The following is a 25,045-nucleotide window of genomic DNA, read 5'->3' as shown; positions in this document are numbered from 1 at the left end:
AATTCTGCCTTCTGAATAGGAAGATGTAGGTAACACCAGACTGCAGATGAGCTGTATCCAGGGCTGGACTGGGACAAAAAAATCGACCCGGGCATTTTGACTAGAGACCGGCCCACCATTATAGGAAAAATCATAAAGCCTTTGAATGAAAACAAACACCGTTGTGACAGTGATGTACACTGTCTTGATGGTATATATGTATCAATCTATCAGTCGTTTGTTGTAAGACTCAGATAATTATTTATTAAAGCTAGACATTTTAAATGAGAATAAGAATGAAAAGTATTTCTTTGTGCCCCCCTTTCCCTGTTAATGCCCTACTTGGCCCCCTGGCATCACTTTGCTAGATCCGCCCCTGCACAGTTACCAGCTGTCAGCTACTTAGAAAAGGATCCTGGTGTTATTTGTCTCTCAGAAACAGTTCATAACTTCAACTCATTCATGTCACCTAAAAGGTAAACCTGTTTCTCCATCACCTGTTCAGCTCTGATGATTCAGTAAGGACATCTCCTGGTTTCATCTGCATGTTTCCCTCTCACCAGATAACCAAACCGACATCATACCAGCAGCTTTCACAGCTGTGGCTCCAGCAAACATCAGCTGATACTAGAAATTAATATTAAATAAATTCTAACAACAGCTGATCAAGCTTAAACGTGCTGCTGTTGTTTAACGCGACATCCACTGGTTTCCTCTTTCTGGCGCAAAGTGGGCGATAAATAAACAAGAGAGAAAAGCCGATCAGCTGAATACGAGACAATTCCGTTTTTTACGGGACGGTTGGCAACTCTAATAATTAACCGTATGAACAAAATAAAGTTCAACATCAGTAACATAGCACCCACCCAGCTGTATAGAAACTCCGTCATGCTAGCTAGCACGCAGTACGAAAAAGTCAGCATAATGAAAATAAACTCCACCTTAACTTGGTTTATATCTGACCCAGAAGTTCAGTTCACCTGACACTCTTGCGGCGGCCCCTTCGGGTCTCTCCTCTTGCCTCCACTTTCTCTCATCCACCTGCTGGCCTCCACCACTTGCTAATGTTACTGTGGAAGCTCCGCGATAGCCACCACACGAAGTAACGAATAACGAGCCTATCTAAATCCCAGTAACGAGTAACGCGTTCCTGATTTTGGCATAATAACTAGTTACCGTGCTCGTTACCACAATAATAACGTAGTTACTGTAACGCGTTACTTAATAACGCGTTAGTCCCAACACTGATTATAACGTAACATAGACTATATCGATATTGTCACATCTTATATCTCGTATAAAAATATATCGATATTTTTAAAAAACTCAATATATCGCCCAGCCCTATGCTAGGCTGTGGGCTCTTGGTGAATGAAGCTAGGACAGCCGCTGATGTTTCTTCATTAGTGACAGTTTTCTTGTGTCCACATTTTGGCAAATCCAACACTGAACCAGTTTCACGGAACTTAGCAAGCAGTTAGCTAACTGTAGCATGGGAGATGGGTGGTCTCGTAGGGTGTCTTGCATTGGAATCTGCTGCAATGACCCGGTTACTGCGTTCACCAGATATCAACACAATTTCGATCCGCTCCTCACGTGTTAACCTCTTTGACATGTCAATGGCTGTGAACAAAGAGAAACTTGTAAATAACTAATAACCAATCAAAAAAATGATAAGGCAACATGTGACATTTGGTTGTTTAGGGAGAAGGGGAAGTTTTTAGGAGTGACACCCACGATGGAAAGCGGGCGAGCGAAAGAAAGAGAGAGAGAGAGTTTTCATATGTGAGACATTAGTGACGTTTAGCGTGTTTGGAGGCTGTAGTTAGTTTGTTGTGTAGTTATTGTCTTGTATTGTGTGTCAGTTAGACTGCTAAATTTCATATTTGCTCTAAAAAAGCCGTCAAAGGCAGATTCCAGTGTAAACACATGTTCCCACATGGAAAACTGCACTCATGCACCTCCTGCTGTCAGACCTGCAGGGTTTAGGCCTGTGGTGTTCTCCTCTGTCTTATACTGAACACAAACTACATTTTTTGGACTGGCACAAATAATTTGTGTGCCTTCTTATTTGATCCGGCACACCTGATTGTTCTGTAAATAGATTTAAATGGTTATATAAAAAACGCCTGAGGCCTTGGCTGCATTTTTAGGTAAATAGTACCATATAACTTTGTTGTTTGCAAAACTTGTGCATAATTTTTAGAAAATATAACTTTTTTCTACTTGGATTTTGAATTTTTTGTCTGAATTTAGATCAACTGTGCTAATATAGTATGCCAAAATGAAAAATAACTCAAATTTCAGATATTTGAGGTTGTGCTGAAAATAATGATACCAAACAAGGCAAGAAAAACATATTTTAAAGGTGAAATATAGAAGTAACATCAAAAGTAGTCAAAAACAGCCAATTATACCCTGGACCCCAGAGGGTTAATATCACCAACCATTCCCATGTTATTACGGTGTATCCATATAAATGGCCCACCCTGTATATTGTTTAGTCATCCAAGTGATTTTCAAGTGTTACTCTTTACTTTGTTAGTGCTACAGCTAATCATTTAGCTCTTCAAATAATCAAAATAATCTGAATATGAATTTAAATAATCTTTGATATTTCTGGTGGGTTCTTTTTGCAATTTTGTGCTTAAAAATGAATTTTGCAATTTATTTATTATTTTTTGGGGGGAGAGTAAGAAATCACACTACTGATGTAGAAGACTTAAATACTAAAAATCTGATGTATCAAATATGATAGACTATGGATTGGTAGAGCAGATTGTATATCAGTCAGAAGGTCAGTGGATTGATCCTTGGATCCTCCAGTCCATGTGTCAAAGTCTTCTTGGACAAAATACTTGAACCCCGAGTCTGTGAAAGTTAGATAACAGCACTCTAAGAGTGTGTGTGTGTGTGACTGATTGAATGAGACTTAATCACTTAGCAGAAATCACTTTTAGTGTTCATCTAATTCTAAAAGTAATTTTTCCTCCCATTTTTACGAAGTGTTTGCCACAGAAGACTTGCTGCATAAAGCAGGTCCAGAAGGATATCTGGCCCTGGATTAGTTATTTTCTTAACATGATGTCACTGTCTTCCAAGTTTTCTAATTTCAGTCTTACAGTGTTATTCAATACTTCCTGAGTCAAAATTCTACTCTAAAAGATTTCTAAGGTGGGCGAAGTCTCAACTCTGATCAAATTTTTATCCACATCCCTCAGGAAACTTTTTGACAGACCAACAGACAAATCAAACAATGACCTCCTTGGTGGAGGTGAAAATTAACGTGATGTCTCTGAACCATCAGCATTTTTTTTTTTTTATTACCTAATATACCTGTTTGTCAGTGCCAGTAACTCTCATGACGTTGTCCCCTCACAGGTTTAACTGAAGCCATTTTTCAAGACAATTCTCTCCAGTACATTGCCCAAAGCTCCCTGCTGAGCTCCGTGACCAACATCACCATGGACATACGAACACGGGATGAGAATGGGATCTTGCTGCGTTCTGTCAACACAACCGAGGTCTTCTGCTTGGGCCTGCTCAACTCTAGCCTGCTGGTCAAACTGGACAGTGGGGATGGTGCAGAGTTGCAGGCCTTCATGGGCGACAGGACAATCGCTGATGGGGCATGGCATCACATTCAGCTTACTATGGTTGACCCAACACAGTCAGAATCGCGCTGGTGCCTCACCGTAGATGGACAGAGAGCTGGTGTCAGCTTTGGAATAAGTGGCAACCTCAACTTTCTCAATGACACCAAAATCTGGCTGGCAGAAAAATACACAGGATGTTTAGGAGAGGTGAGGCTAGGTGGGGTCTACCTACCACTCATAAAGGTAGCAGATCCACCTCAGATGAGCCGATTCACCAGAGTGGGTGGTCATGAGCCAAGCATAGGGTGCCATGGTGCACCTATTTGTGATTCACAGCCCTGTCTCAACCAGGGTGTGTGTCAGGACCAGTTTAATGAGTTTAACTGCAGCTGCACACCTGGATGGGAGGGGGAGCTGTGTGAAACAGAGATAAATGAGTGTTCTTCAACTCCTTGTGTCTATGGTACATGTAAAGACCTCCTGGCAGACTTCCAGTGTGAATGTGAGCCTGGATACAAAGGGAAAGACTGTGGGGAAGAGGTGGATAACTGTCTGGAGTTCAAGTGTGAGAATGGAGGAGACTGTGTTGAAACAGAGGGAACTCACACCTGTTCGTGTCCTCCTGGCTACATTGGAAAGCGTTGCCAGTGAGTATAGCCTTCAGCTTCTTTACAGCGCATTTTTTTAAAATGTGCAAAACTGCACCAGACAAAACTTTGACTGCGCTGACTCAGGCAATAGTCCTCTCTATTGAAATTTCTCCTGCAGTTGTTACTTTTTTATTAACATTCTTAAAGAATTTAAAATTATTCTTTCAAAAGATGATTACAGGTTGCCTGAACATTATGCAGAGATTTATTTCAGATCGATTTGTCAGTTGGCTACTTATTTATAGCAGTTTGTTATAGCATTTATTGTGTAATGCAGTGGTTCCCAAACTTTTCTTGCTAGGTCCCCCTTTGTTTTACAAGAAAATCTTCTATTTTACGTATAGTTTTTGTTTTTTCACTGTGTAAAATTATTCAACATTGCTATCAATACATTTTTCAAAAAATGTCTCTCTGTGCAAAATGGGTTTAAAAACAACTGTGGGATACTGTTTGTCCGTGATTTGAACCGGGGGAACAAATTGTGGAAGAATCAGTGTTGGGCCAAGGTAGGTATCACCGACAGAATGTGTTACTCCTGCATTGCAAGCATTCGCTGGGCACGGAGTGCAGATCCAGTTTACTCTGCCTCCATTACAGACAATTAGACGTGGAAGTAGTGATGTTCTAGTTTTGTGCAAAAGTGAAAAACGAGTGTTGTTACATTACCATTCAGTTAGAGGGTTACAACAGAAAATTATATATTTAATGTTCTCACGGGGTATCAGACGGTATTATTTTAACAAACAAAGGACATTTTGCCTGATAATTATTTTTATCCTCCTGTAACGTTACTGTATAAAAAGCTAAAACCTCCAAAGTTTCAGGAGTAGTTAGTCGTTATTAGAAGTGTTTGTGAACTAGAAATCAAGAATGTGCGATACTGTTTGTCCGTGATTTGGACAGCCCAGCTCCCGACGCAGGGGAAACTAATTCTGACAGGGATACCTACCTTGGCACGACAGGTCCTGTTCTAAGCCTTCGGCTTGGAAGGATGTTGGTTTGGAAGCATATTTGGCGATGCTTAAACCTCTGCTTTGCGTTTGTGTGGGATCCCCATCAAAAAATGTGTCCATTATGCTAGTCCAAGTCCAAGCCTTCTTTTTTTTTTTTTTAGTCATACTGCGCCCCCCCTGCAATGGCTCTGCGCCCTCCACTTTGGGAACCGCTGGTCTAATGTGTGAACCACTGTTTCATGAAATATTAAGATAGTAAAGCAGCTAGCTCACTGTACTTTAAATACCACAAAACAGGCATTGTTTTTTTAGAACCTTACTGTTTAAAGCACCTATCAGGTAAAGGCAAGCAAGATAAACCCAAGATGTTTTGATGAATCAGCTTTTATTAGTCATTCAGTACATTGCTACATCTGTTATCTACTAATTTGCATTAGCACACAAGCTAGAATTAGCTACCATTAGTTCAAGTGCTCTGCCCTGCCGATCCTAGTTTACATCCCATTTGACACATTCCTTTTTGCGCCTGGACTTTCTCCGTCAGCTGTCAGCTGTAATAAGGTTGCTTCTCTTTACAGCTATTCTTCGTTTTCACCCTTACAGCTGTGTGATTTTTTTTTCTCTTTGCTGCATAAAGTTGACCTCATGCTATAGAACTATAACTGAAGCTTAGCTTCAGGTAACACTTACCATTTAAGTTTGTGTTTTACCCCTTTTTCAGTATACCTGTGGTCTGAAAACTATTATTTTTTAATAGAATAGTACTTAAACACTCTATAAAAAATTGATAAATTAGTAAACTAGGTGATCAGTGTCATCTGAAACAAACAGAAATGCCAAACATTTGATGGTTTCAGCTTCTGAAAGACTTGTCTGTTTTTCCAGTCAAGTATTTTACGGAACAGAATAACCAATAACCGGAGGAGCTAATGAGCTTCAGCTACTAAAAATAATCATTAGCTGAAGCTCTGCTGTCGAAAGCCTCTTTGAGAAAATGTGTTTGTGTGTCTAATAGATGGCGTTTTCCTCCTGTGGCATGCAATGCGAACACTGAGTGTCTTAACGGAGGAGTTTGTATTGGAGGTGACTCTGGGGGCAACTGTACCTGCAAGCCAGGATATGCTGGAGCCAGGTAAGAGTACGACACTGCACACATTCCTCTTCCACACCCTGTACTTTTAAAAGTGCATCTGAACCACATCTAAGTAGAAAGGTCAGAAGGGCACATGTGAGCTGCTGCTCTGTCAGTCAGTATTGTGCTAAAACCTTGCTGATGTGTTTCAGGTGTGAGACAGAAATAGATGAGTGTGAGTCCAGCCCTTGTCTCAATGGTGCCACCTGTCTGGACAGACTGAACCACTTCCAATGTGTGTGTGTGTCAGGATACACTGGCACACTTTGCGATAGCAATGTAAGTGACACGCAGCTCCATTCACCAAAACTAGCTGTAAGTTAATGTGCTTAGTTCTGCTCAATGGGTTTGCAGTTTGAAATGCCTTTATTTGAGTCAGGTTTCCTTTAGCTACAAGAGAAAATATGATTAAACTTCCAGAGCAGTGCTTGAAATTGTGCTTCAGGTTCTGTCAGTCTGAATCTTTATCCACATTTAAAACTGGTCTGTGCTGTTCTCTTGCAGAAAGAGGAACAAATGGAGCGAGTTCCATGGTTGGCAGTGACCATTCCTTTGACCACTCTATGTGTCTTACTGGCCATCCTGGTGGTGTTTTTTCTCATCATGACAGCACGAAAGAAGCGTCAGTCAGAGGGCACATACAGCCCCAGCTCACAGGAGGTAGCTGGGGCCAGACTGGAAATGGGCAGCGTCCTCAAAGTGCCCCCAGAAGAGAGGCTTATCTAAGGTGTGAAGCCTTTCCTCACAGACTTACATCCAAAGGATGCATATTAAGGGCGAGAGATCAAATAGTCCTCAGTGTTATCCTTTGCACAAGGAAAGAGGTAAAGAAATAATCAGTATCACAAACTTGTGACATTCACAACTTATAGGTGAAGACTTCAACGTGGATGCTGACAGAGGCAAACTCAGACTGTGCTGGTAGAAAGACTTTTTGTCATTCGATGTTTAGCTCTCTGAAAAGTTGGGCATTGCTTTTCAGGTCCCAACACTAAATCTGTTTTGCATAAATAAAAAGGAAAGAAAAAACAAAGGAAGAAAAAAACTGTATCACAACAAGGGCTCAGGAGTAGACCGAGAGCACCACAGAGCCCAACACATAGAGCTGAACTCCAAAGTGCTCAGGTCCCAGTTGAATCTGAGCTTTTATGGGACGTGATCAGAACCGTCACTGGAAGCTAAACGGACCAAAATGTCTGCTGCTAGTCCCAATGACAGACCCAAGGTTTTAACTGAAAAAGCCAACATTAGGTTTTAATGTTGTGGCTGATCCATGCATGTTGCAGATTACTTTGTTCCCCACTATTTGTGGTAGTTTTAGTTACACACTGAAGTTTGCGTGCTTATGTTTTTTTTTTAGATTTTTCTGGAGTCAGACGTCATTTTTATATCTGTCATCTCTTTTGCCATATTGGGTTTTGCCATCTGATTTTCCTCTTTCTTTCCATCCACAGTGAAGCTTTTTTGTCTGAAAGAATGCATTTTGAATTAAATTACCTTGATGTTGAATTTCTAATTCAAAAATGCTGCCAGGGATTACACTCGCCTAATATAAATGATGTCCCACTGGAAAAGAGCATTGTTAACTTTTTAAAATCAATCAGGTTACGAGCGACTCAACTACAGCTAGGCATTGGGTTTTGGGTAAGTTGATATATATCACACCTTTTTACAGAATTTTTATAGAATTTTTCCAATTTGAAAATAGTGGAAAAGCTATTAACAAACAGACAAACAAAAAACTGCAATGCCAAAGGAGTGGATGAGACTTAGTCGTAGTTTTTTAGAAGCCAAAACCCAAACCTAACTCTAACCCTCGCCTTTGTTGTGTTGCTGGTGACCTGGTGGATGTTAAGAGGTCAAAGTAAAATGCAGTATTATTCAAGGAGCACATCTGGCTCGGGTTTGTGTGAATAAAACAGTACAGAAAGTTCCAACACGTTCTCATCCCAACACGTAACATACCGACACTATGTGACAAATCCTCGATATGTTCAGAGGCATGAGAGCCATTTGGAATGAATCTGTACATGTCATTGTGTTTTACGTTCTGACCATGAATCACTTTAGAAAACACTATCTGATAGGGTCCAGCTGTTAGGGCATGGCTGGAGCAGCGGCATTCTGTTGGATTCAATTGAAAATCCATCTCATTTCGCGTTACTATGAGACACCTCGGTCTGTGACAGATCGTCGGGATGTTGCGCGTTGGGAATGAGAATTCTCTGGAAAGTTTGTGTGATGAAAAATTAGATCAGAACTCCAAATGGAGCGTGTGGCTAGACATCACTGTGGCCTAAGTAGAAGTAAAAAAAACTGACTGCTGTATTATATTGTCAATGTGCACTGTATGACTCAACACAATCAACCACACTATCCACTCTTTATTATTGAGTAGTTATAATGTCATTGTTGTTTGTGTGTCTCTATGCTGTGTTTACTTTGCTGCAAAAGTTGAAACCACTGAATTTGTTTTTATGTTTGTTTATTTTGATATATTTTACATGTCAGAGTGTTTTGTTGTAGAAATGTTACTGCTGTAGTCTGAGGAGGTCACATCTGTATTTGTGGACGTGAATACACAAAGGAAACACACATACCATTATTACATGTTATAGGTTTATACATTCCAATGTTTATACACTGTGGCCAGCGACCAAACATTTCGCTTAATTTAAGCTCGTTGTTTTATATAGTTTCATAAATACTGATTAGACTGAATTTGACCTCGAGAGTAATGTAAAGAATTTCTCATTCAAGTTAACAATTACAGGAATATTTTAAAGTTTGAAAGCACTGTCTGTGCATTTGTAGTCCTGTTCACCTGCTCACTTGCCTTTTACTCTTTACAGTTAATGGATGGTGCAGAGGTCATACACTCATGTTAAACATTAAAAATCATGGAAAAACACAAACAAGTGACATACAAGTCACAGCTGAATATTGTGAATGTTTCATGTTTGAAGTTTACATTGATCGATTTTGTTTCCTCCAGCCAATTACATTTGCCCTAATACAGATCGGTGGCCAAAAGTATATACATATCTGTTTCTGTTTTATTGGGTTAGTGAGGTGCCGGATTTCCACTGTGGAACAGGACTTTTATTCACACATAGTTGTTGTTCTACTCGAGACAGTTCTTAATGAAGGTTGTTCAGATTTTTTGGCATGAAGCGAAAAACATTACTGATTGTAGGTTACAATAAACATGATGAACCAACCCAAGTGATTGTAATATATCATAGCTTAGTTTTATTTTGCAGAAGATGTATAGAAAGACGTGTTGACAGACTGTGTTATAGTTCAGATGTTTTGGTGCTCCGACAACTCTTACACTTAAGGAAGGTTCTGGGAAATTGTTCATGGTTTGGTCTTTTCTTTTGCTAAAGGAACATTTCAGTTCAGTTATGTGCTTACAAATTTCTGTTTCAACATGTCATTGTATGTTAATTCCAAACATAAATGTTCTTAATTGTTTTGTGGAAGAACTCACGCCCATCCAGCACATTTGGAAGGAAGTGGAATGCCAAAACTTATACCTAAATATCAAATGCTATTGATATTGCTGAACAAGTAAATGTCTTCAGTCAGACTGTTAAAAACATCAGCTGGGTAATGAGAACTATGGGGAGGGAAGCTTTTATGCCTACACATTAATGCTCAGAGTTTTGTTTATTATCTTAAGCAGTGTAATGTCCACATAATTCTGGTCATTAACTGTATACTCTGTATGCACAGAGTTTAGTTATAAATGCAGAAATAGACACCCCAAGCAAACATCCCAAATCGTCAAGGCATGACATATATAAATTTAACAGAATAAAAATGTTCCTGCACTATTAACTGTAAATTCAAAGGTTTTATTTGCAAGTCTTGCAAACTGGACGCCCTTTAATATGTAAGTGTTGACTGGACTATGCTGGTGAAATAAATGTGGTTATTCATGACAAACAGGCTTGTTTATATTTCTGCAGAGCACCCATAGTGTTTAATAACAGTCTGAAATCCCTAAATGGCCCCTTTAAAGTGAATGTACAGGTATGTGCCTTCATAGGATCCTGTGTTATTTATAGCTGTTTAGATGTTTTAAAAAGTAAAAAAGTATTAAAGTATACATACAGTATTACACAATGTCATTTAACAGAATATGCACAGGGTAGATAAATATCTCAACTATGTACAAAATGATAATGATTTTTACACTGGTGGTGTTTTTACTGAAACTGTGCCATGTACGGTGTTCTTTAGATCTGTGCACGAGGCACCCGACTCCAAAACATTACAGTCTGTTCAGAAAGAACTGACAGTTTGGTTTTGTTGTTTAGAAATATTATTTGGTTTATGAGTGAAATTAATGGGTCAGCACACTTGTAGTTGTCGGCACTGAGACTGTAACGGTCTTACAAGACTCGTGTGTGTGAAGCGAATGTATATTTCCCATCAATGTTTATGGTTACAGTGTTTGTTTATGTATATAAGAGAAATGAGGCTGGATATGGGATCAGGTTTATTTTGAAATGTGTCTTAATCAGTGTTAAAGTAAAAATAAAACAGCAAAATGTATAACATGGATGATGTTTTTTTCTTGTGTGAAGCCAGTGGTGTGTATATTTTACATTTGAAGATCCACCATGTCACCATGCTAAACACCTTCTAAGAGTATTTACAGCACTTCACTGGGTCAATATTTTGTCATGTTACAGCCTTATTCGATATTCAATTACATAAATTTCTCACCTCGAAATTCTACATGTATAGAATACTGTACATAATGACCAAGTGAATACATTTTGAAGATAAAAAACAAAAACAGAACATGTACATATTTATTCACAGCTTTAGCCATGACACTCAGAATTGAGCTCAGATGATCTGTCAGATGTTTCTACAAATTGATTGGACTCCACCCATGGTAAATTCAGTTGATTGGACTTGATATGGAAAGGAACACACTTATTATAAAGTCCCATAGTTGACAGTTCATGTCAGAGCACAAACCAAGCCATGAAACCCAAGGAACTGCGTGTAGATCTTGGAGACAGGTTTGTATCGAGGCACAGATCCAGGGAAGGGTACATAAAAGAATTCTGCAACACTGAATGTCCCAGTAACACAGTGGTCTTCAGCATTCGTAAAGGGAAGGAATATGGAACCATCGCCCCCCCTCCCTGGCCCTGGTTCTGCTGGAGGTTTCTTCCTGTTAAAAGAGAGTTTTTTGTTCCCACTGTTGTCCAAGTGCTTGCTCATTGGGGGTCATATGATTGTTTTCTGGAACTATTATTGTAGGGTCTACCTTACAGTATAAAGCGCCTTCAGGCGGCTGTTGTTGCAATTTGGTGCTTTTTAAATAAAATTGAATTGAAATGAATTATATAATTGTAAAAATACATTACTATTAAATATGTTATATTTAAAAATATATATCAAATATGACGACTGAACCACGTGCACAGCCCTACTCCTTTTTAAAAAACATCTTCTTTTCCCACTTTGCACTGCTCAGCCTTCTCACATTTTCCTCCCCCATTCCTCTCCCCCCTACTCTTTGAAGTTATAATAGTGCATTCCTTTGTGTCTCTGAGTGACTCCTATTCAGGGTAGCTGCTAGCTTGGTCAGTACTTTTCCTCATAATGATGGCAAGTTAAGCAGGGCAAGCATCCTCCTCCTCCCTGATCCTACAGTGTGGGGGCAGAGGAGCCAGGAATTCTAGAATTAAAGTCTAGCTTGGCTGTGACATTCCGAAGTAAAAACTAAGATATCACGTATGCCTCAGTCACTTCAACAGGCAGCTTGCAAAGCTATTCTTTCACTTAAATATATGCCATTAGAAAGTTGATGTAGCAAATTTTCTGTCACTACAACATGAAGACTTTATAAAAAACAAATTAAGCACTACAAACTAATTAGATATGGATCCATTATGTTGAGTTGGTGCAAATATCAGAGGCAGATATATGAAATTAGGACAAAAATAATATTTAAAAAACAAGCAAACTGTCAGAACACTAGAGAAAGGTGGTCAAAAGTCATAAAATATTTTTTGTTACTTTAGCAGTTTCTCTTGATATTGTTTTTATCATGCTCTGCAGCTTGTCACACTTGCCCCACCCAGCAGATGTCCTCTAACTTGTTCCCAATTACCTGATTCATATATGCACAGACAAACCTCACCCGTTCTATTCTCCAATTAGCTACTGTATATTTTCACCTGCTGTCTTGCCTTTGTTCCTTGTCAGTTTGCCTCACACATGTGTATCGTCTTACCTCCTGACTGCTCTTTTATTCTTTTTGCCCAATTCCCAATTGTTCTGCTAACCTGCTTCCAAGCTTCTCTTTTCTATTTAAATGTACTAACTGACTAACCAGGATGTGTTTTCTTAACCCAGTGTCACATGCACATTTGCTGTCTGAGATATTTCTGGCTGTGCTTCTTGATGAAATAAGAAATAAGAATAAAAAACATCAATTTTTATTTTTTTGTTGTTGTTGTTTGAGGTCCGGGGGTTTGGTCCAGTCCTGTCATAGTATTTCCTGACAGTAGAAAAAGTATAGTTATAATATATTTGGTCTAATGACTTGCTTAGACCCTGCTTAAGTAGCTCATTGCCACCCAACTGATTCAGTTTTATTTTTATTGTGTGTTTTTTTTTCCTTTAGTGTTCTTTGTGACCTTTCAGTGGATGACCCACACAACAGTTCATGCAGTCCACAAACATCAGAAGGAGGACTGATTAAAACCAGCTGCATATAATTGTGCAGGTCCACCGAGTTTTACTGAAAACAGCTCTGTCCATCACAGGTATGAACACAGGACCTGGGGAGTGTCCGCTGATGTTTGGCACCAGAATTTTCTTTGGTCCAGTAGGATACAGAGTCAGAACCAGGTGTGTTGGGCCTGTTTCCATCAAACAGATGGTAGTTTGGATCTAGGAAGATGGAGGGAGGTTAACGTCTTGAGGTTATTGCATTAAATGTTGTTAATGAGCAGGATCAGGTTCTATAAAGATTGTGAGCTGCAGCATGTTGCTAAGCCAAAAATGTGATCCTAAAATTTACTGATGAGATTCTTTAATCCAGGAGGAAAACATTCATTTTAAATTTGAAATGCAAGAACATTTGTTGTGGAGCTTTAGACTTCCAGGGCCGGTTCTTTGTATGTGGATTAAAGTTTTAACCTGATGAATCATTTGCTTAATGGTTCATCAGGTTAAAAACCTGCTCTCGAGCAGGTCTGAGTTTATAGATATGTTGTTGGATGTGTGACAATCAATCCAACACCTCCTTCTGGACAAAGATTAAATGACTTTGTTTAACCAGAGTAACTGATTGATGCACAGATGGTATTTAAAAAGAACATTTAAGAGGAAATAATAATCTGGATTCCCTTTTAGCATATCCTGTTTACACGCTCAAAAATCAACTGATTATTGTATACTGTGTGCATCTATAAATAGGTTTCATGCGTTCAACTTAATTCTGATAAAAAACAAACAAACTTTCAGTTATAAAATGCATATATCATACCTTACCTTAATCTTAGTGCGTAGCTAAAAGAAAACCCAGCCCTAACCCTAAACAGGTCACTGATGACCTGGTGGATGTTACGAGGTTATTAGAACTGTTTACAATTGTCAACCTTCGTGAACACATCTTTCAAACAATATGACATTTATTGACATTGTGCTAAACAAATAAACTTCATTATAGGCTCTCTCTCTGCCTGGCCCTCACAGAAGTGTGCATGGTGCTTCTTCCCACCCTCGCTCACCTCCTCCTCTACCCATCTGCCCCTCGCTCTCCCTGACTGGATGGCTGGCTGGCAAGTGACAAGACTGACAGACGAGGCCTGTTCTTGGGTTAGTATCATGTCGGTGGGGAGCGAAGCCTCCCGGCAGTGTCAGCCATCATGGTGCCAGCTCCAGGTCTAATGAGGGAGACTGCCGCCTCAGTATTCCCTCCCCAGTGTCAGGAATCGGCCGACAAATCAGCAGTGCATCACGGGCTCACCACAAATGATATGTTGACAAATGCAGATATTTCACTTTTAATTGACACTAAGAGACGGAGATGATCCGGCTGCCAGGGCTTCTGAGGAGACAAGGACAAGACAAGATGGGAGAGAGAGAGATGTGGAGGGGGAGAGGGAGCAGGAAGGATGGAGCAGGAGGGGGACTGTGTTAAAGAAAAGAAGATGTTGGAATAGGCCTTGGAAGATGTTTAATATTTGTGGAGTGTGTCATTTTTTATGGTTGAGGGGGAGAAGAAATCGGGGGGAGGGGTGGGGTGGGGTGTTGAGATTAGAGGTGTGTGTTTCTGAGACTTGTCAGCGCTGACAGCTGCTGTATTATATGGCAGCCTCACAGCCGACTGACTCCTCTAAACCCTGACAACATTGCCTATTCATTTAGCCAGGTGGGCTTTCTTTGCAAGCTCTCTATCTCAACTCTCTTTGACAAAAGCTGGATTAGATCTGGTATTCTGCTGTGCCTTTTGCTCCTATTGTTTGCTTGTTAATTAATTTTTTGGAGGCTATTATCACTTTAATAAGTGCATGATCCAAATAATCCACATATCAAGATGCTACAAATATTACATTCAGGATTGTGATGCAGATTTCATTAATGTGACATAAGCCTATATGGCTAGGCAGCGTGACACCACAGGGTAAAATGCTGTGTATTCTGCAAAGAAATAAAGACTACCACTTACAGCAAGAAATATGCATCTTAAAATATATTACAGAAATAAACAAGAAAACAAAACAAAAAAACCCCACCAACCTCTTCTGATTAGTAGATGACCTCCTGAGTCGCCCTGGCTGTAGAGATGTTGTAGGAGATTATAAATATCAACATTTTATACCTTTTCTGCATCAGTTTATGGTGGAAATATCTTTATTTATGTAAAGAAAAAACTGGAGAACAATGCAGTGAGGCTGTATTGCTGTCAAATAATTATTAATATTTTTTTGTTCAATGTTAATTATCCCTGCTGAGTCACTGCACACACAGTCATGATTTACTCTTCTGTCCTCTTTTGTGTTTGCCTGGAATCAGAAGGGAGTCAGACTAATGAGTCAAAAACATGCCTGCCGGAAGGAGCCAGAAGAGAGGGTGGACAGCTGTTGACTGGGATCCCAACGCTGTGTGTGCGTGTGTCTTGTTTATTCCTTAGTTTTCTTCTTGTCTTTATTATTTTTCCCAACCAGTTCCTTGCCACGCTTATCCCTAAACAATTAATCAACGCGTCTTTTTATATCTGTTTTTGCATAACTAATTCAAGCTTTGCAACAGTTTTTTTTGCAATAGTTTTTCTCATGTAGCCATCGATCTTTTCTTCTATGACTTCACATTTGCCTTTTTCTACAACTCACCCGGTTCATTTTGTGTTGCGTCGCTCTCCGCACTGCCCCAATTTTAACAACAGTCATACTCATCTTGTACATTCACACCTTTTCACAACTAATTAGATTTTACAGTGTGGCACACCCCTGTTTCACACACCCCGCCTGGGATGGGGTCTACAGGCAGTCTCTGGTGCACTTTGGCATCCTGGTGGTGTGCTGCCTGTGTGGGACATAGCAACCTTAAAGGCATCATGTGCTTTATAAATCATCAGAATCAAAATACTTTAATAATCTCTAGCGAAATTATGTAAAACTCTATATAAGTGGTTTTTGTGAATATGTGATACCCATCTAGGAAAGATTTTCTTTGGGGTCCTTCTTCAGCTCCCTCCCATAGCCCAGAGACATGCCTTTTAGGTTGTCAGTTCTAAATTTACCATAAGTGTGAATGCAAGGTAGATAAAGTGCTTAAGTGCATGTGTGTGAAGAACTAAATGTAGCTTGTAGTCTCAAGTCTTCTGAGGTGCTTAAAATGCCAGTGCAGTTCTGTTGAGTTTCATTAAACATCAGACCCTACAAGTCATATTTGTCTTGTTAATAGGCAATATATCCTTAAATAACAATGACTTTCATTTACAAACAATTTACTCTGAGTGAGGCAGCACATTCGGATCAATTAAACCATGTTTTCTCCGTGTAAAAACCTCACACTCTCCTGGGTTCTGTAGCATTTCCCTGTGGATATTTCCTCTGTCCAAGTAATAGTAGTAGCCAAGAAATAATTTTATCCAGTTCCTTGGTATGATGTACACACACTTAATTGCAGACACTATGTGTTACAGATAAGATTGGAGATGCAGTCCATGCATTTGTTACTTCTAAGCTGTAATCCTTTACTCTCGGGATGTCCCACTGATACAAGAGTACTGACAGGTACTAGCAAGAGAATATATTGCTCACTAATTTTTTTCTTATTGCATGTAAAATCCAAAATGTAACCTAAAGTTGTTCTACACACATACTTGGTTTCTTCTTGTTTAAAGGAAGTTTTTTTTGGTTTTGTTTTTCTCCCTACTTATGCCAAGTTTTGATCATAGCTTGTGCTCTGATTCCTGATGGGGGTTTGACATGTGACCCTCCACTGTTCTGAGGTGTACAGAGAGCAGCTGACTAATCCTGATTAATCCTTTGAGTAGGTCAGTGTATAAGTGAAAGAGTAAAATGTTATTGGAATTATTTTTTTATTTATTTTTTTATGGAAAAATTGTTGTGTGAAGAGAAAAAATTGATTTTACTTTCTAATTGAATATATGTTCACCTGCTGGTCTTTATTTTATTAGTTTACCATATCAGTTAATGAGAAAAGCTCTTCTTTGAGGAATATCTGTTATGCTTATTCATCCTATGCTGGACATTTGTATCACATTAAAAATATTATTATATTACTATTCTTATATTAAACTTGTTTATGGTTGACACATTTATCTGCAGGAGCATCTTAGGTGAAGAAAAGTTTAGGTCAGGTTAGGTTGCATATGTTTAAAAATCATGTTTAGGTTAAAAAACAGGACCTTTATTGGCTCTGTTATCATTTATATTTTGGGTGGCATGTGGTATGGAGTGCTGATTTCTATAACTGATTCAAATATTATAATTCTGATCATTTATCAGTACAGATCCATATTTTTATGTCTATGTATGAAAAGAAAGCTGACACTTATGCGATTCAGAGGTGTAAGCATCACAGCAGATGCCTTTGTGTCAAAGTAACTGATGATAAAACACAGGAAAACATGAAGGAGGTTTTCCTGGCCTGACTTTTTATAGCAGATAACCTTAAAAATATTCTGCAGTAGTTCAAAAATTGAAGAAAACCATGAACAAACATATGAACATTACCTGATGTTGCTGAAGTGAAGCAGAGCAAAGTTACAGAGGTTTTATTAGAGACACACAGCTGAGCGTTTTGTAATTTGTAAAAACTTAAATATCTTTGGTATTGAACAGCAAAAATGAGGCTTTCTTGTCAGAGGTCATTTTTGAATAAAACAAACAAACAAAAGCATGTGACAGCACTGTACACAATGGTAGACTGGTGAGTAAAAAGCATGAAAGCACAATAAGCAAGCAAACAATGCAGAAAACAGAGATTTTTGAGGGTAAACTGGTCTCGAAGCACACTGAAAGAGAGATCTGTGCAGGAAGTTTGATTTTATGGTTGTGGAAGCAAAACAGCCAAATTAAGTGGGAATTCATGATATTGTTTATCAAATGTGAAGCGTAGTTTGGATCTTCTTTTGCTGCTGGTTCAGTGAATTTTGGTCAGAGAGAGATGAAACCTGAAGCTTCAGAATCTGTGAGATGTGTACTTTCAGCATCTGATGGCATGCCCATGTATGTGCTGTCGGATCTGCGCTTTGTGTTTATATCTTTGTGCGGAATCCGTTCACCTGCTCTCATTTGCTGTTTTAGCTGTTTGGCGGTTGTTCATAAAGGTTTTTGAGCTTTAACCTGAGATTCTGGCATTTCTGGCAAAATACATTTATATTTAAAAATCAATTCAGCATTTAATGAATGGATATCACATTATTTATACTAAAATCCGTTTGAGTTGGGAAATCAACCCCTAGTTAACACTGTCACCGCACAGCAAGAAGGTGTTGAGTTTGAATCCAGCCTAGGATCTCTGTTTGTGGACCTCAGTGTTCTCACTGTGTCTGAGTTAGGCTTTTCTCTGGTTTTCTCTGAGTACTGCGTCTTCTTTCCACAGTCCAAAGATATGTGTGGGGTATGGTTAATTGATTATTCTAAACCAGCCAGTAGGTATGAATATAAGGATTAATGGTTGTCTAGTTGTGTTAGCACTACGACAGACTGCCAACTTGTCCAGGGTGTAACCTCACCCTATGGCAGCAGGCATGGGTCACCCCCTAAACCTGAATTGGACAAATGGAAGAAAATGTTTGGATGAAAATAGCTTTAAAAGACTGAAAGAACAAATCATGTTGAAACAATAGTAGAAAAACAATATTCAACTTGATCCGTTTCTCAATCGGTGACTCTGTAACAATGCGACTAGTAATTAAACCTCTCCATGGGTTTTAATATGTTCGGGTATTCTTCTTAGCTTGATTATCCCCACATCAGAATTTGCAAATAATGTTTTCATGTGAAGAAATACCTCACTTTCTGTTTTTAGCAACAGCGAGCCAACTGTGACTCACACTTCCTGAATCTTTGATTCTTGTCTCCAAGTTCTGAATCAGTAGTGTTGTAGAACGGTCTCTCTTACAGCCTTCTTTATACATAGTCAACTACTACTACAAAAGAAAGTGAGCAAATTAACATACTGTGAAAAGATTTTGTTTATTATTCAAATATGCTTTGCTTGTGATTGTGTAAACTCTGAATGACGATTCACTCTGATAAACATGAAGCCTTGCCTATGCTTATCAAATGCCTGTGAAGACAAGTTCCTGTGTAAAGAGGAACGGAAAATGCCACTTAAGCAGACGTTTAGTATAGTACGGACAGAATGTTTAGTAAGATATGCATTTGTCAGTTAAGCAATCTATATTCTGAGAACAGGCGGAGACTGCCTCCGTCTGCTGTGTAACCTACATGCCTATATAACCTGCAATAAAGAAGAGTACTGTGTGACTCTCTCTCGAGACGTTCACCCATGTACATGTGATTGATTATATTGTCTCACTGTGTCTCTGTTTTACTTTGGCAGCCTTCTATTTGGGAAATTTCCCCCGACACATACATTCAGATATAAGGATTATTTTCAATACTTGCATGAAAATCTGTTGCAGTCATTAACTGCCTGAAGTCTATAACCCTTCAACATCATCAAAGTGTGAATTTCCTCTCTTGGTTAAGAAATACCAGTTCACAACATCAAGCTAAGTCAGGAACACTCTTAAGGAAATAGATGTACCATCATTAATTCAATGCCTTGAATGAAATTCATATACAAATACAGAGGGTTTACAGTAAGATGCAAACACTGGTTACACTCTACAAGACGGCCGGATTAAACTTTGAGAGAACACATCTAAAAGAGGCTGCACAGATCTGGAGAAAACAAACAAACAACTTTCAATTTTGTACTTATCATCAGTCCTTAGTCAAAAAAAATTATGTACTGCACATTACTTACACTACAGTTCCAGACACTGACAATGGAGGCAACAACGCTAACTTCTATGGTGTAATCATTTAGTCATCACTTTCTTTATGTCTTTAGTGGTCTCTTGCATCCTGTGGAGGGATTTTGTCCCATTCTTTGCAGCGTTGCTTTAGTTCTTTGAGGTTTGCAGACAAGTTGAGGCCTGGACTTTAGCTGGGCCATTACCGTTGCCCAACTCCTTGATTCTTTTCTTTTTCATTTGGGATGTTAGTCTTGGAAGCAGTAAGAATGTACTCAGTTTTTCATATTGCTTCTCCATTTAGTTTTCTTAAACAGTAAATAAGTAATCTATCTTTCTATCTATCTGTACAACAACACAAGTTTTTGGCTCTTATATTTAGGAACAATTGAGGCGTAATTGAGCATTAAAATGTATTAATTATGTGTTGTGTTCCATATATACAGGAAAAGCTGTTAGGCTTAACACACATGTGAGTGAGTATGAAATGCATGGAAATTACTGTTACTGCATATTATTTTTTTAAATTGAGAATCCTCACAATTGCACTCAGAGTTGCAGTTCCCAGTTTTGAACAGAAGAGGGCAGACAAAACCCGGACTGATCTCTGATATGCAATGGGAAAATATCCAAGTTTCAACGTGTTTATTTCACATCCTTGGGCTTAGCTCATCAGATCAGTTTGAATAACTAACCCTCCCAGCTTCTACAGCTCTCTCATGAATAAAGCTGTGGCCCTTAGTGGTGCCTGCACCGTCTCTTGGAAACGCTAGGCTGCTCTCTGAAGCTAAATACACAGACACACATAAAAACCCAGAAAAAAACACATGGCACGGGTAATAGTTGTGGATGACAACAGAAACATCATTAGATACCCAACTGTCAGCCACTTTCTTGGTTTCTAAATTGGATGAGTGGATGAGAGTGATACACCATAGCCAAATAATGACTCTGTTGCATATTGTCTGATCTGTTAAGAAAGAAAGAAAAAAATTGTTACACCCTGGTGTCTTCTCACCTTTAAGTGTCTACTGGATGTGAAGGCAGACAGACTTAAAGCACCCCAGGAATCAAGTGAAGTCTGGACTGAATCATCTGACTGGTGGGGGCTGCTTTCTCACAGAAATACGAATTTAAGATAGAAGTACGTTTCTCACCGCAAGAGAGATGATTTACTCTGCTGATGAATTTGTGGTTAATTGTGAGTGTTGGTGAGTATGACTATGTGGGGGGAATGTTAATGTGTACCCCTGGGTAGGGCTGATAGAGAGGGAGACATCCCTCATTAAAGTAATTAGACCTGCAGGAGAGGATCCCCCGGCCCAGAATAGATACACATCACACACACACACACACACACACAAACCACTCACACTGAAGATATGCATGTATACACAACCTACACAACCTAAACGGCATGTTTCTTCACACACAACATAATCCTGCTATAATTTTAAACATATAGCTGGAGAAGAAGGATAAACACCCAAGGCACAGCGTCTAGGTTAATGCTGAAAGAGAACTTATATATTTTAATTTATTGCCTTTGCTTTGTGATTGTGTCCTCTTGTTCCCAGATTTAAGTAATTGAAAGCAGTGATGATAAAACTGTAAAAATAATTTCAAAATCGGTTATTGACATTGTTGGTGACAAAGCAGCAGCTCATATCTCACAGATTTAGTGGACAGAAAAAAACAGCAATAAATGGGATGACAAATGGTTTTGGCTCCAGGCAGTGTTTTTGGCTGAAACTAGACAGATATAGTGTAACACCATCGCAGGTCAGGGAAAACCAAGGAAGATGACCAGCTGTATATTGTTTGCATCAAGCATTTATCATTTTAAATAGAGCTATAGGAGCCAGATTTGTTCATTGTGGAGGCCAAATATGGTTTCAAATTTTTTAACTGGAGACCTTTTACATCACCTGATGACAGTCCTACTGTTTAGTAACTTGGAAATTGTAGCTCATGAATTTGAGGCCAACATAAGTAACCACTGTTTATTGCTACATTGTTGTCCAGTTGCCACAATCACAGTCATAATCATTTAATCTTCATTTTTAAAGACAGATAGCAAGTTTTTAAATTTTGTCTTGATGATCAGTGATGCTGGCAATGTCACCAAACTCCATAGTAAAGTATTTGTGACTAATCACAGGGATGTCAGTTTTATCAGGATTTATATGGAGGGAAAGAAAATGAAAAAGTGTATAAGTCTTCATTTGTTGTGCTGGTCAAAGCATCTTTAAATTTATGACACATAACTTAAGATATTGTTTTTTTTGTTTGCTTTTATTTTTGTTTTTTGATCTTTTTTTCAGTTAGTATGTAATGCATTCCATCATTTGTAGTACTTTGTAGCACAAGAGACTGTGCATGTTAAGGTTACCGTTTTGTTGGAAACACTTTCATAGAAGCACATATTTTGTTTTTATTTAAATCACCAATCAGCAACTGGAAGAAGCACTAACAATGAGTAATTAGATTTAAAACTTGCTTCCCTGAGCTTTGCCTAAAGGCTACATGCACAGGTACAGTCTACCCAGATGCTAATGACAAACACCACTTTTCTATGCAAGCCTGCTCAGTAGAACACACCCCTCAAAGCAGTCAGCAGCTGGGGGTGGGTGCAGAAGGGTCATATTCTTTTAGGCTTTGACTTCAATATATAAATAAAAAAATAAACAGCTGTTTTGTAGATGAGTTGCAGAGGTGAGCCTGCAGAGGGGAACAGCAGAGATAATTAGTCAAGAGAAGCTGACAAAGCCCAGTCAAAATGGCTGATTGCCAGTCAGGGACAGACAGACCGTGGTGAGGACACTGACGTCAGGGTTACACTTACATATTATTCTGCAGGTGGTGGATTTTTGAGTGATTTCACATAGCATGGAGTGAAATATCAGCTTAATTGTCACTAAGACATTCAATTGTTTTACATTCACTGGTTAGATATCTTGTTTTCAGTAACATCAGTTTAGGATTAATAAAAAAATAAATCCCCTATCGCGCCTGTGGGTGGTCTATCCTTCAAGCTTGGGTCCTCTACCAGAAGCCTGGGAGCTTGAGGGTCCTGTGCAGTATCTCAGCTGTTCCTAGGACTGCGCTCTTCTGGACAAAGATCTCCGATGTTGTTCCTGGGATCTGCTGGAGCCACTCGTGTAGCTTCTCAAGCTCTTCTCTGAGCGCTTGGTACTTCTCCAGCTTCCTGATGTTGCTGTCATTCGGTATCAGGTCTTTAGGTCTGATGTCATTCGCTCTGTCTGGGCCCAAACTCCGCTGCAAGTCAAACAATCACTGCAGCATCACTGAGAGTTAAAAACTGTCTGTATTATTTCATCTCTAATAAAATGATCAGTGTTGCTGCTCTACCAGGTGTAACAAATAAGTTTAACATCCAGGCATCCATGAAAACAGAATTTATTAAATTTATCGGAGTTAGAAGTTAGCAGGAAGTTAGCTCGCTAGTTACCTAAACATGATATAGCATGTTCTGACTGAGAGATTTCTGAAGAACTCAAACGTACAGCTCTGCTATCACTTCCAACATAAATGAAGACAGAAAACTAAACAGCAGTGACGTCTGTAGAGTTACTGAAGTTGGGCTAGCTGGTATATAATGATGTGCTATGTGATCGCTAGCTACACAGCTATGTTAGCATAACATAAACACAGTGAAGCTGGAGGATGAACGCTAACTTTTTTTACACTTGATAAAAGTTAACATGAGGGTTCCTGATGGTTAGGGACAAATGCAATCGCATGGCAGGATGCTGTAAACGGACCAAACTTCAGTCAGGAGAACAACAATTTCATGAAGTAAAGATGAAACAAATTATTTTATCTTCATTTCATAGATTGGTAGCTTTTATAAAATGGGGCTTGTTCCAAGTTGAAGGAACAAGTCCTGTTCCTTCAATGGAATGGGGTTGTTGAAGGAACAAGCCTGTCAACAGTAAACAGGTTTGAAAGAGGTCTTGCAATGGGCAGTTAAAAGTATATTCAGTGGTAAAAGGAATCCTTGTTTTCTATTTAACTATGTTTCAATTCTTAACGCTATATCCCCCTCTGATGTTGACACAAAGACAAAGGCGTGTTTTTGAGAGGATGGGCTCATGCTTACCGGATCATGCACTGCACTCCAGCAAAAAGTATCCAAGCTTGCTCAGCAAAGGTAGCATTTAATATACAAACATCCAAGACGTAGTGAGAAACATATGGTACAGTTCTGGTTGGTCTACACTGTGTTCTTGTGGCCTGATGTGTAACTGTGCTTTTAGGCTGATTAAGGGAAGGCACCAAAATCTATCTGGCAAAGTTAGGCAAAGATAGTCATGATGGTAAAAAGCAGACCTAAACAAATTAATGAATACTTTTTGAATAGAACTGCAATGCCATGGTTTTACTTGCTTAAAGAAAAACACACATTTGAATCTGTAAGAGTAAGAAAGAAGTACATGCTGATGTCAAAATGCGAAAGTGCAAAGATTTGCAGAAGCAATTCTTCCAGATTCAACTGTGGGAAAAGAAAGAGTCCAAATGTGCCAAATTTTCCAAACGTTGCTTGATTTTAGACGAGCAGGAGACTTTAGAAATAACATATGAAAAAGGGACAGACAGATAGGCTGACTCGGATGGCAAGCCAGTATAGAAGCTTGTTTAATTAAGCTGGGGCTCAAAGCGCCACTATATACCAGCTTGTCAAATCAGCTTGGCTTTCTATTCTATTTTTTTATATGTTATTCTTCAACTATAACAGAGTGCTGAGAAAAAAGTATTTGCCCCTTCCTGATTATTTTTTTAAATTTTTTGCATATTTGTCACACACATGTTTCAGTTAATCAAACAAATCTGAATATTAGACAGGTTTTAAATGAGGGTTTCATTTTACATCATTTTACATCAAATTCATGTTTACATCAATTTTATGGCAATTTTATGGCAAGTTGTCCAGGTCCTAAAGCAGCTAAGCTTTGAACAACTGAAGGTTCCTATCCACATCAGATATATTGCCATGTTGTGTAGCAATCACTTGCCAACAAACTGAAATCACAGAACAAACAATACTGTAACTTTGTATTGGGTTGCTGTTGCAGTATGCTTTTGGTCATTGTCCATTTGCACCCTAAAGCACCATCCGCCAGTTTTGCAGCATTTGGGTGAATCTGAGCATAAAGCATAGCCCTGGTTCTGTCAAAATTCATCCTGCTACTGCTATCAGCAGTCATATTATC

General features: G+C 38.9%; 1 protein-coding gene across 1 annotated transcript in view; it reads left to right on the top strand.

Annotated features, from left to right (window-relative positions):
• LOC116325055 (protein crumbs homolog 1-like) overlaps positions 1-10,878 on the top strand; it is a 35,204-nt gene extending 24,326 nt beyond the window's left edge. Inside the window, exons 10-13 of the mRNA XM_039620887.1 lie at positions 3,361-4,222; positions 6,194-6,310; positions 6,463-6,589; positions 6,815-10,878. Of these exons, the coding sequence (XP_039476821.1) occupies positions 3,361-4,222; positions 6,194-6,310; positions 6,463-6,589; positions 6,815-7,036 (1,328 nt within the window). The 3' untranslated portion in view covers positions 7,037-10,878. The remainder of the gene's footprint in view (positions 1-3,360; positions 4,223-6,193; positions 6,311-6,462; positions 6,590-6,814) is intronic.
• The last annotated feature ends 14,167 nt before the right edge of the window (positions 10,879-25,045 follow it).

The sequence above is a fragment of the Oreochromis aureus genome, linkage group 12 (assembly GCF_013358895.1).
Source record: "Oreochromis aureus strain Israel breed Guangdong linkage group 12, ZZ_aureus, whole genome shotgun sequence".
NCBI classification, from domain to species: Eukaryota; Metazoa; Chordata; class Actinopteri; order Cichliformes; family Cichlidae; genus Oreochromis; species Oreochromis aureus.
The sequence above is the reverse complement of the archived record's forward strand: the minus strand, read 5'-3'. Positions and strand labels throughout refer to the sequence as shown.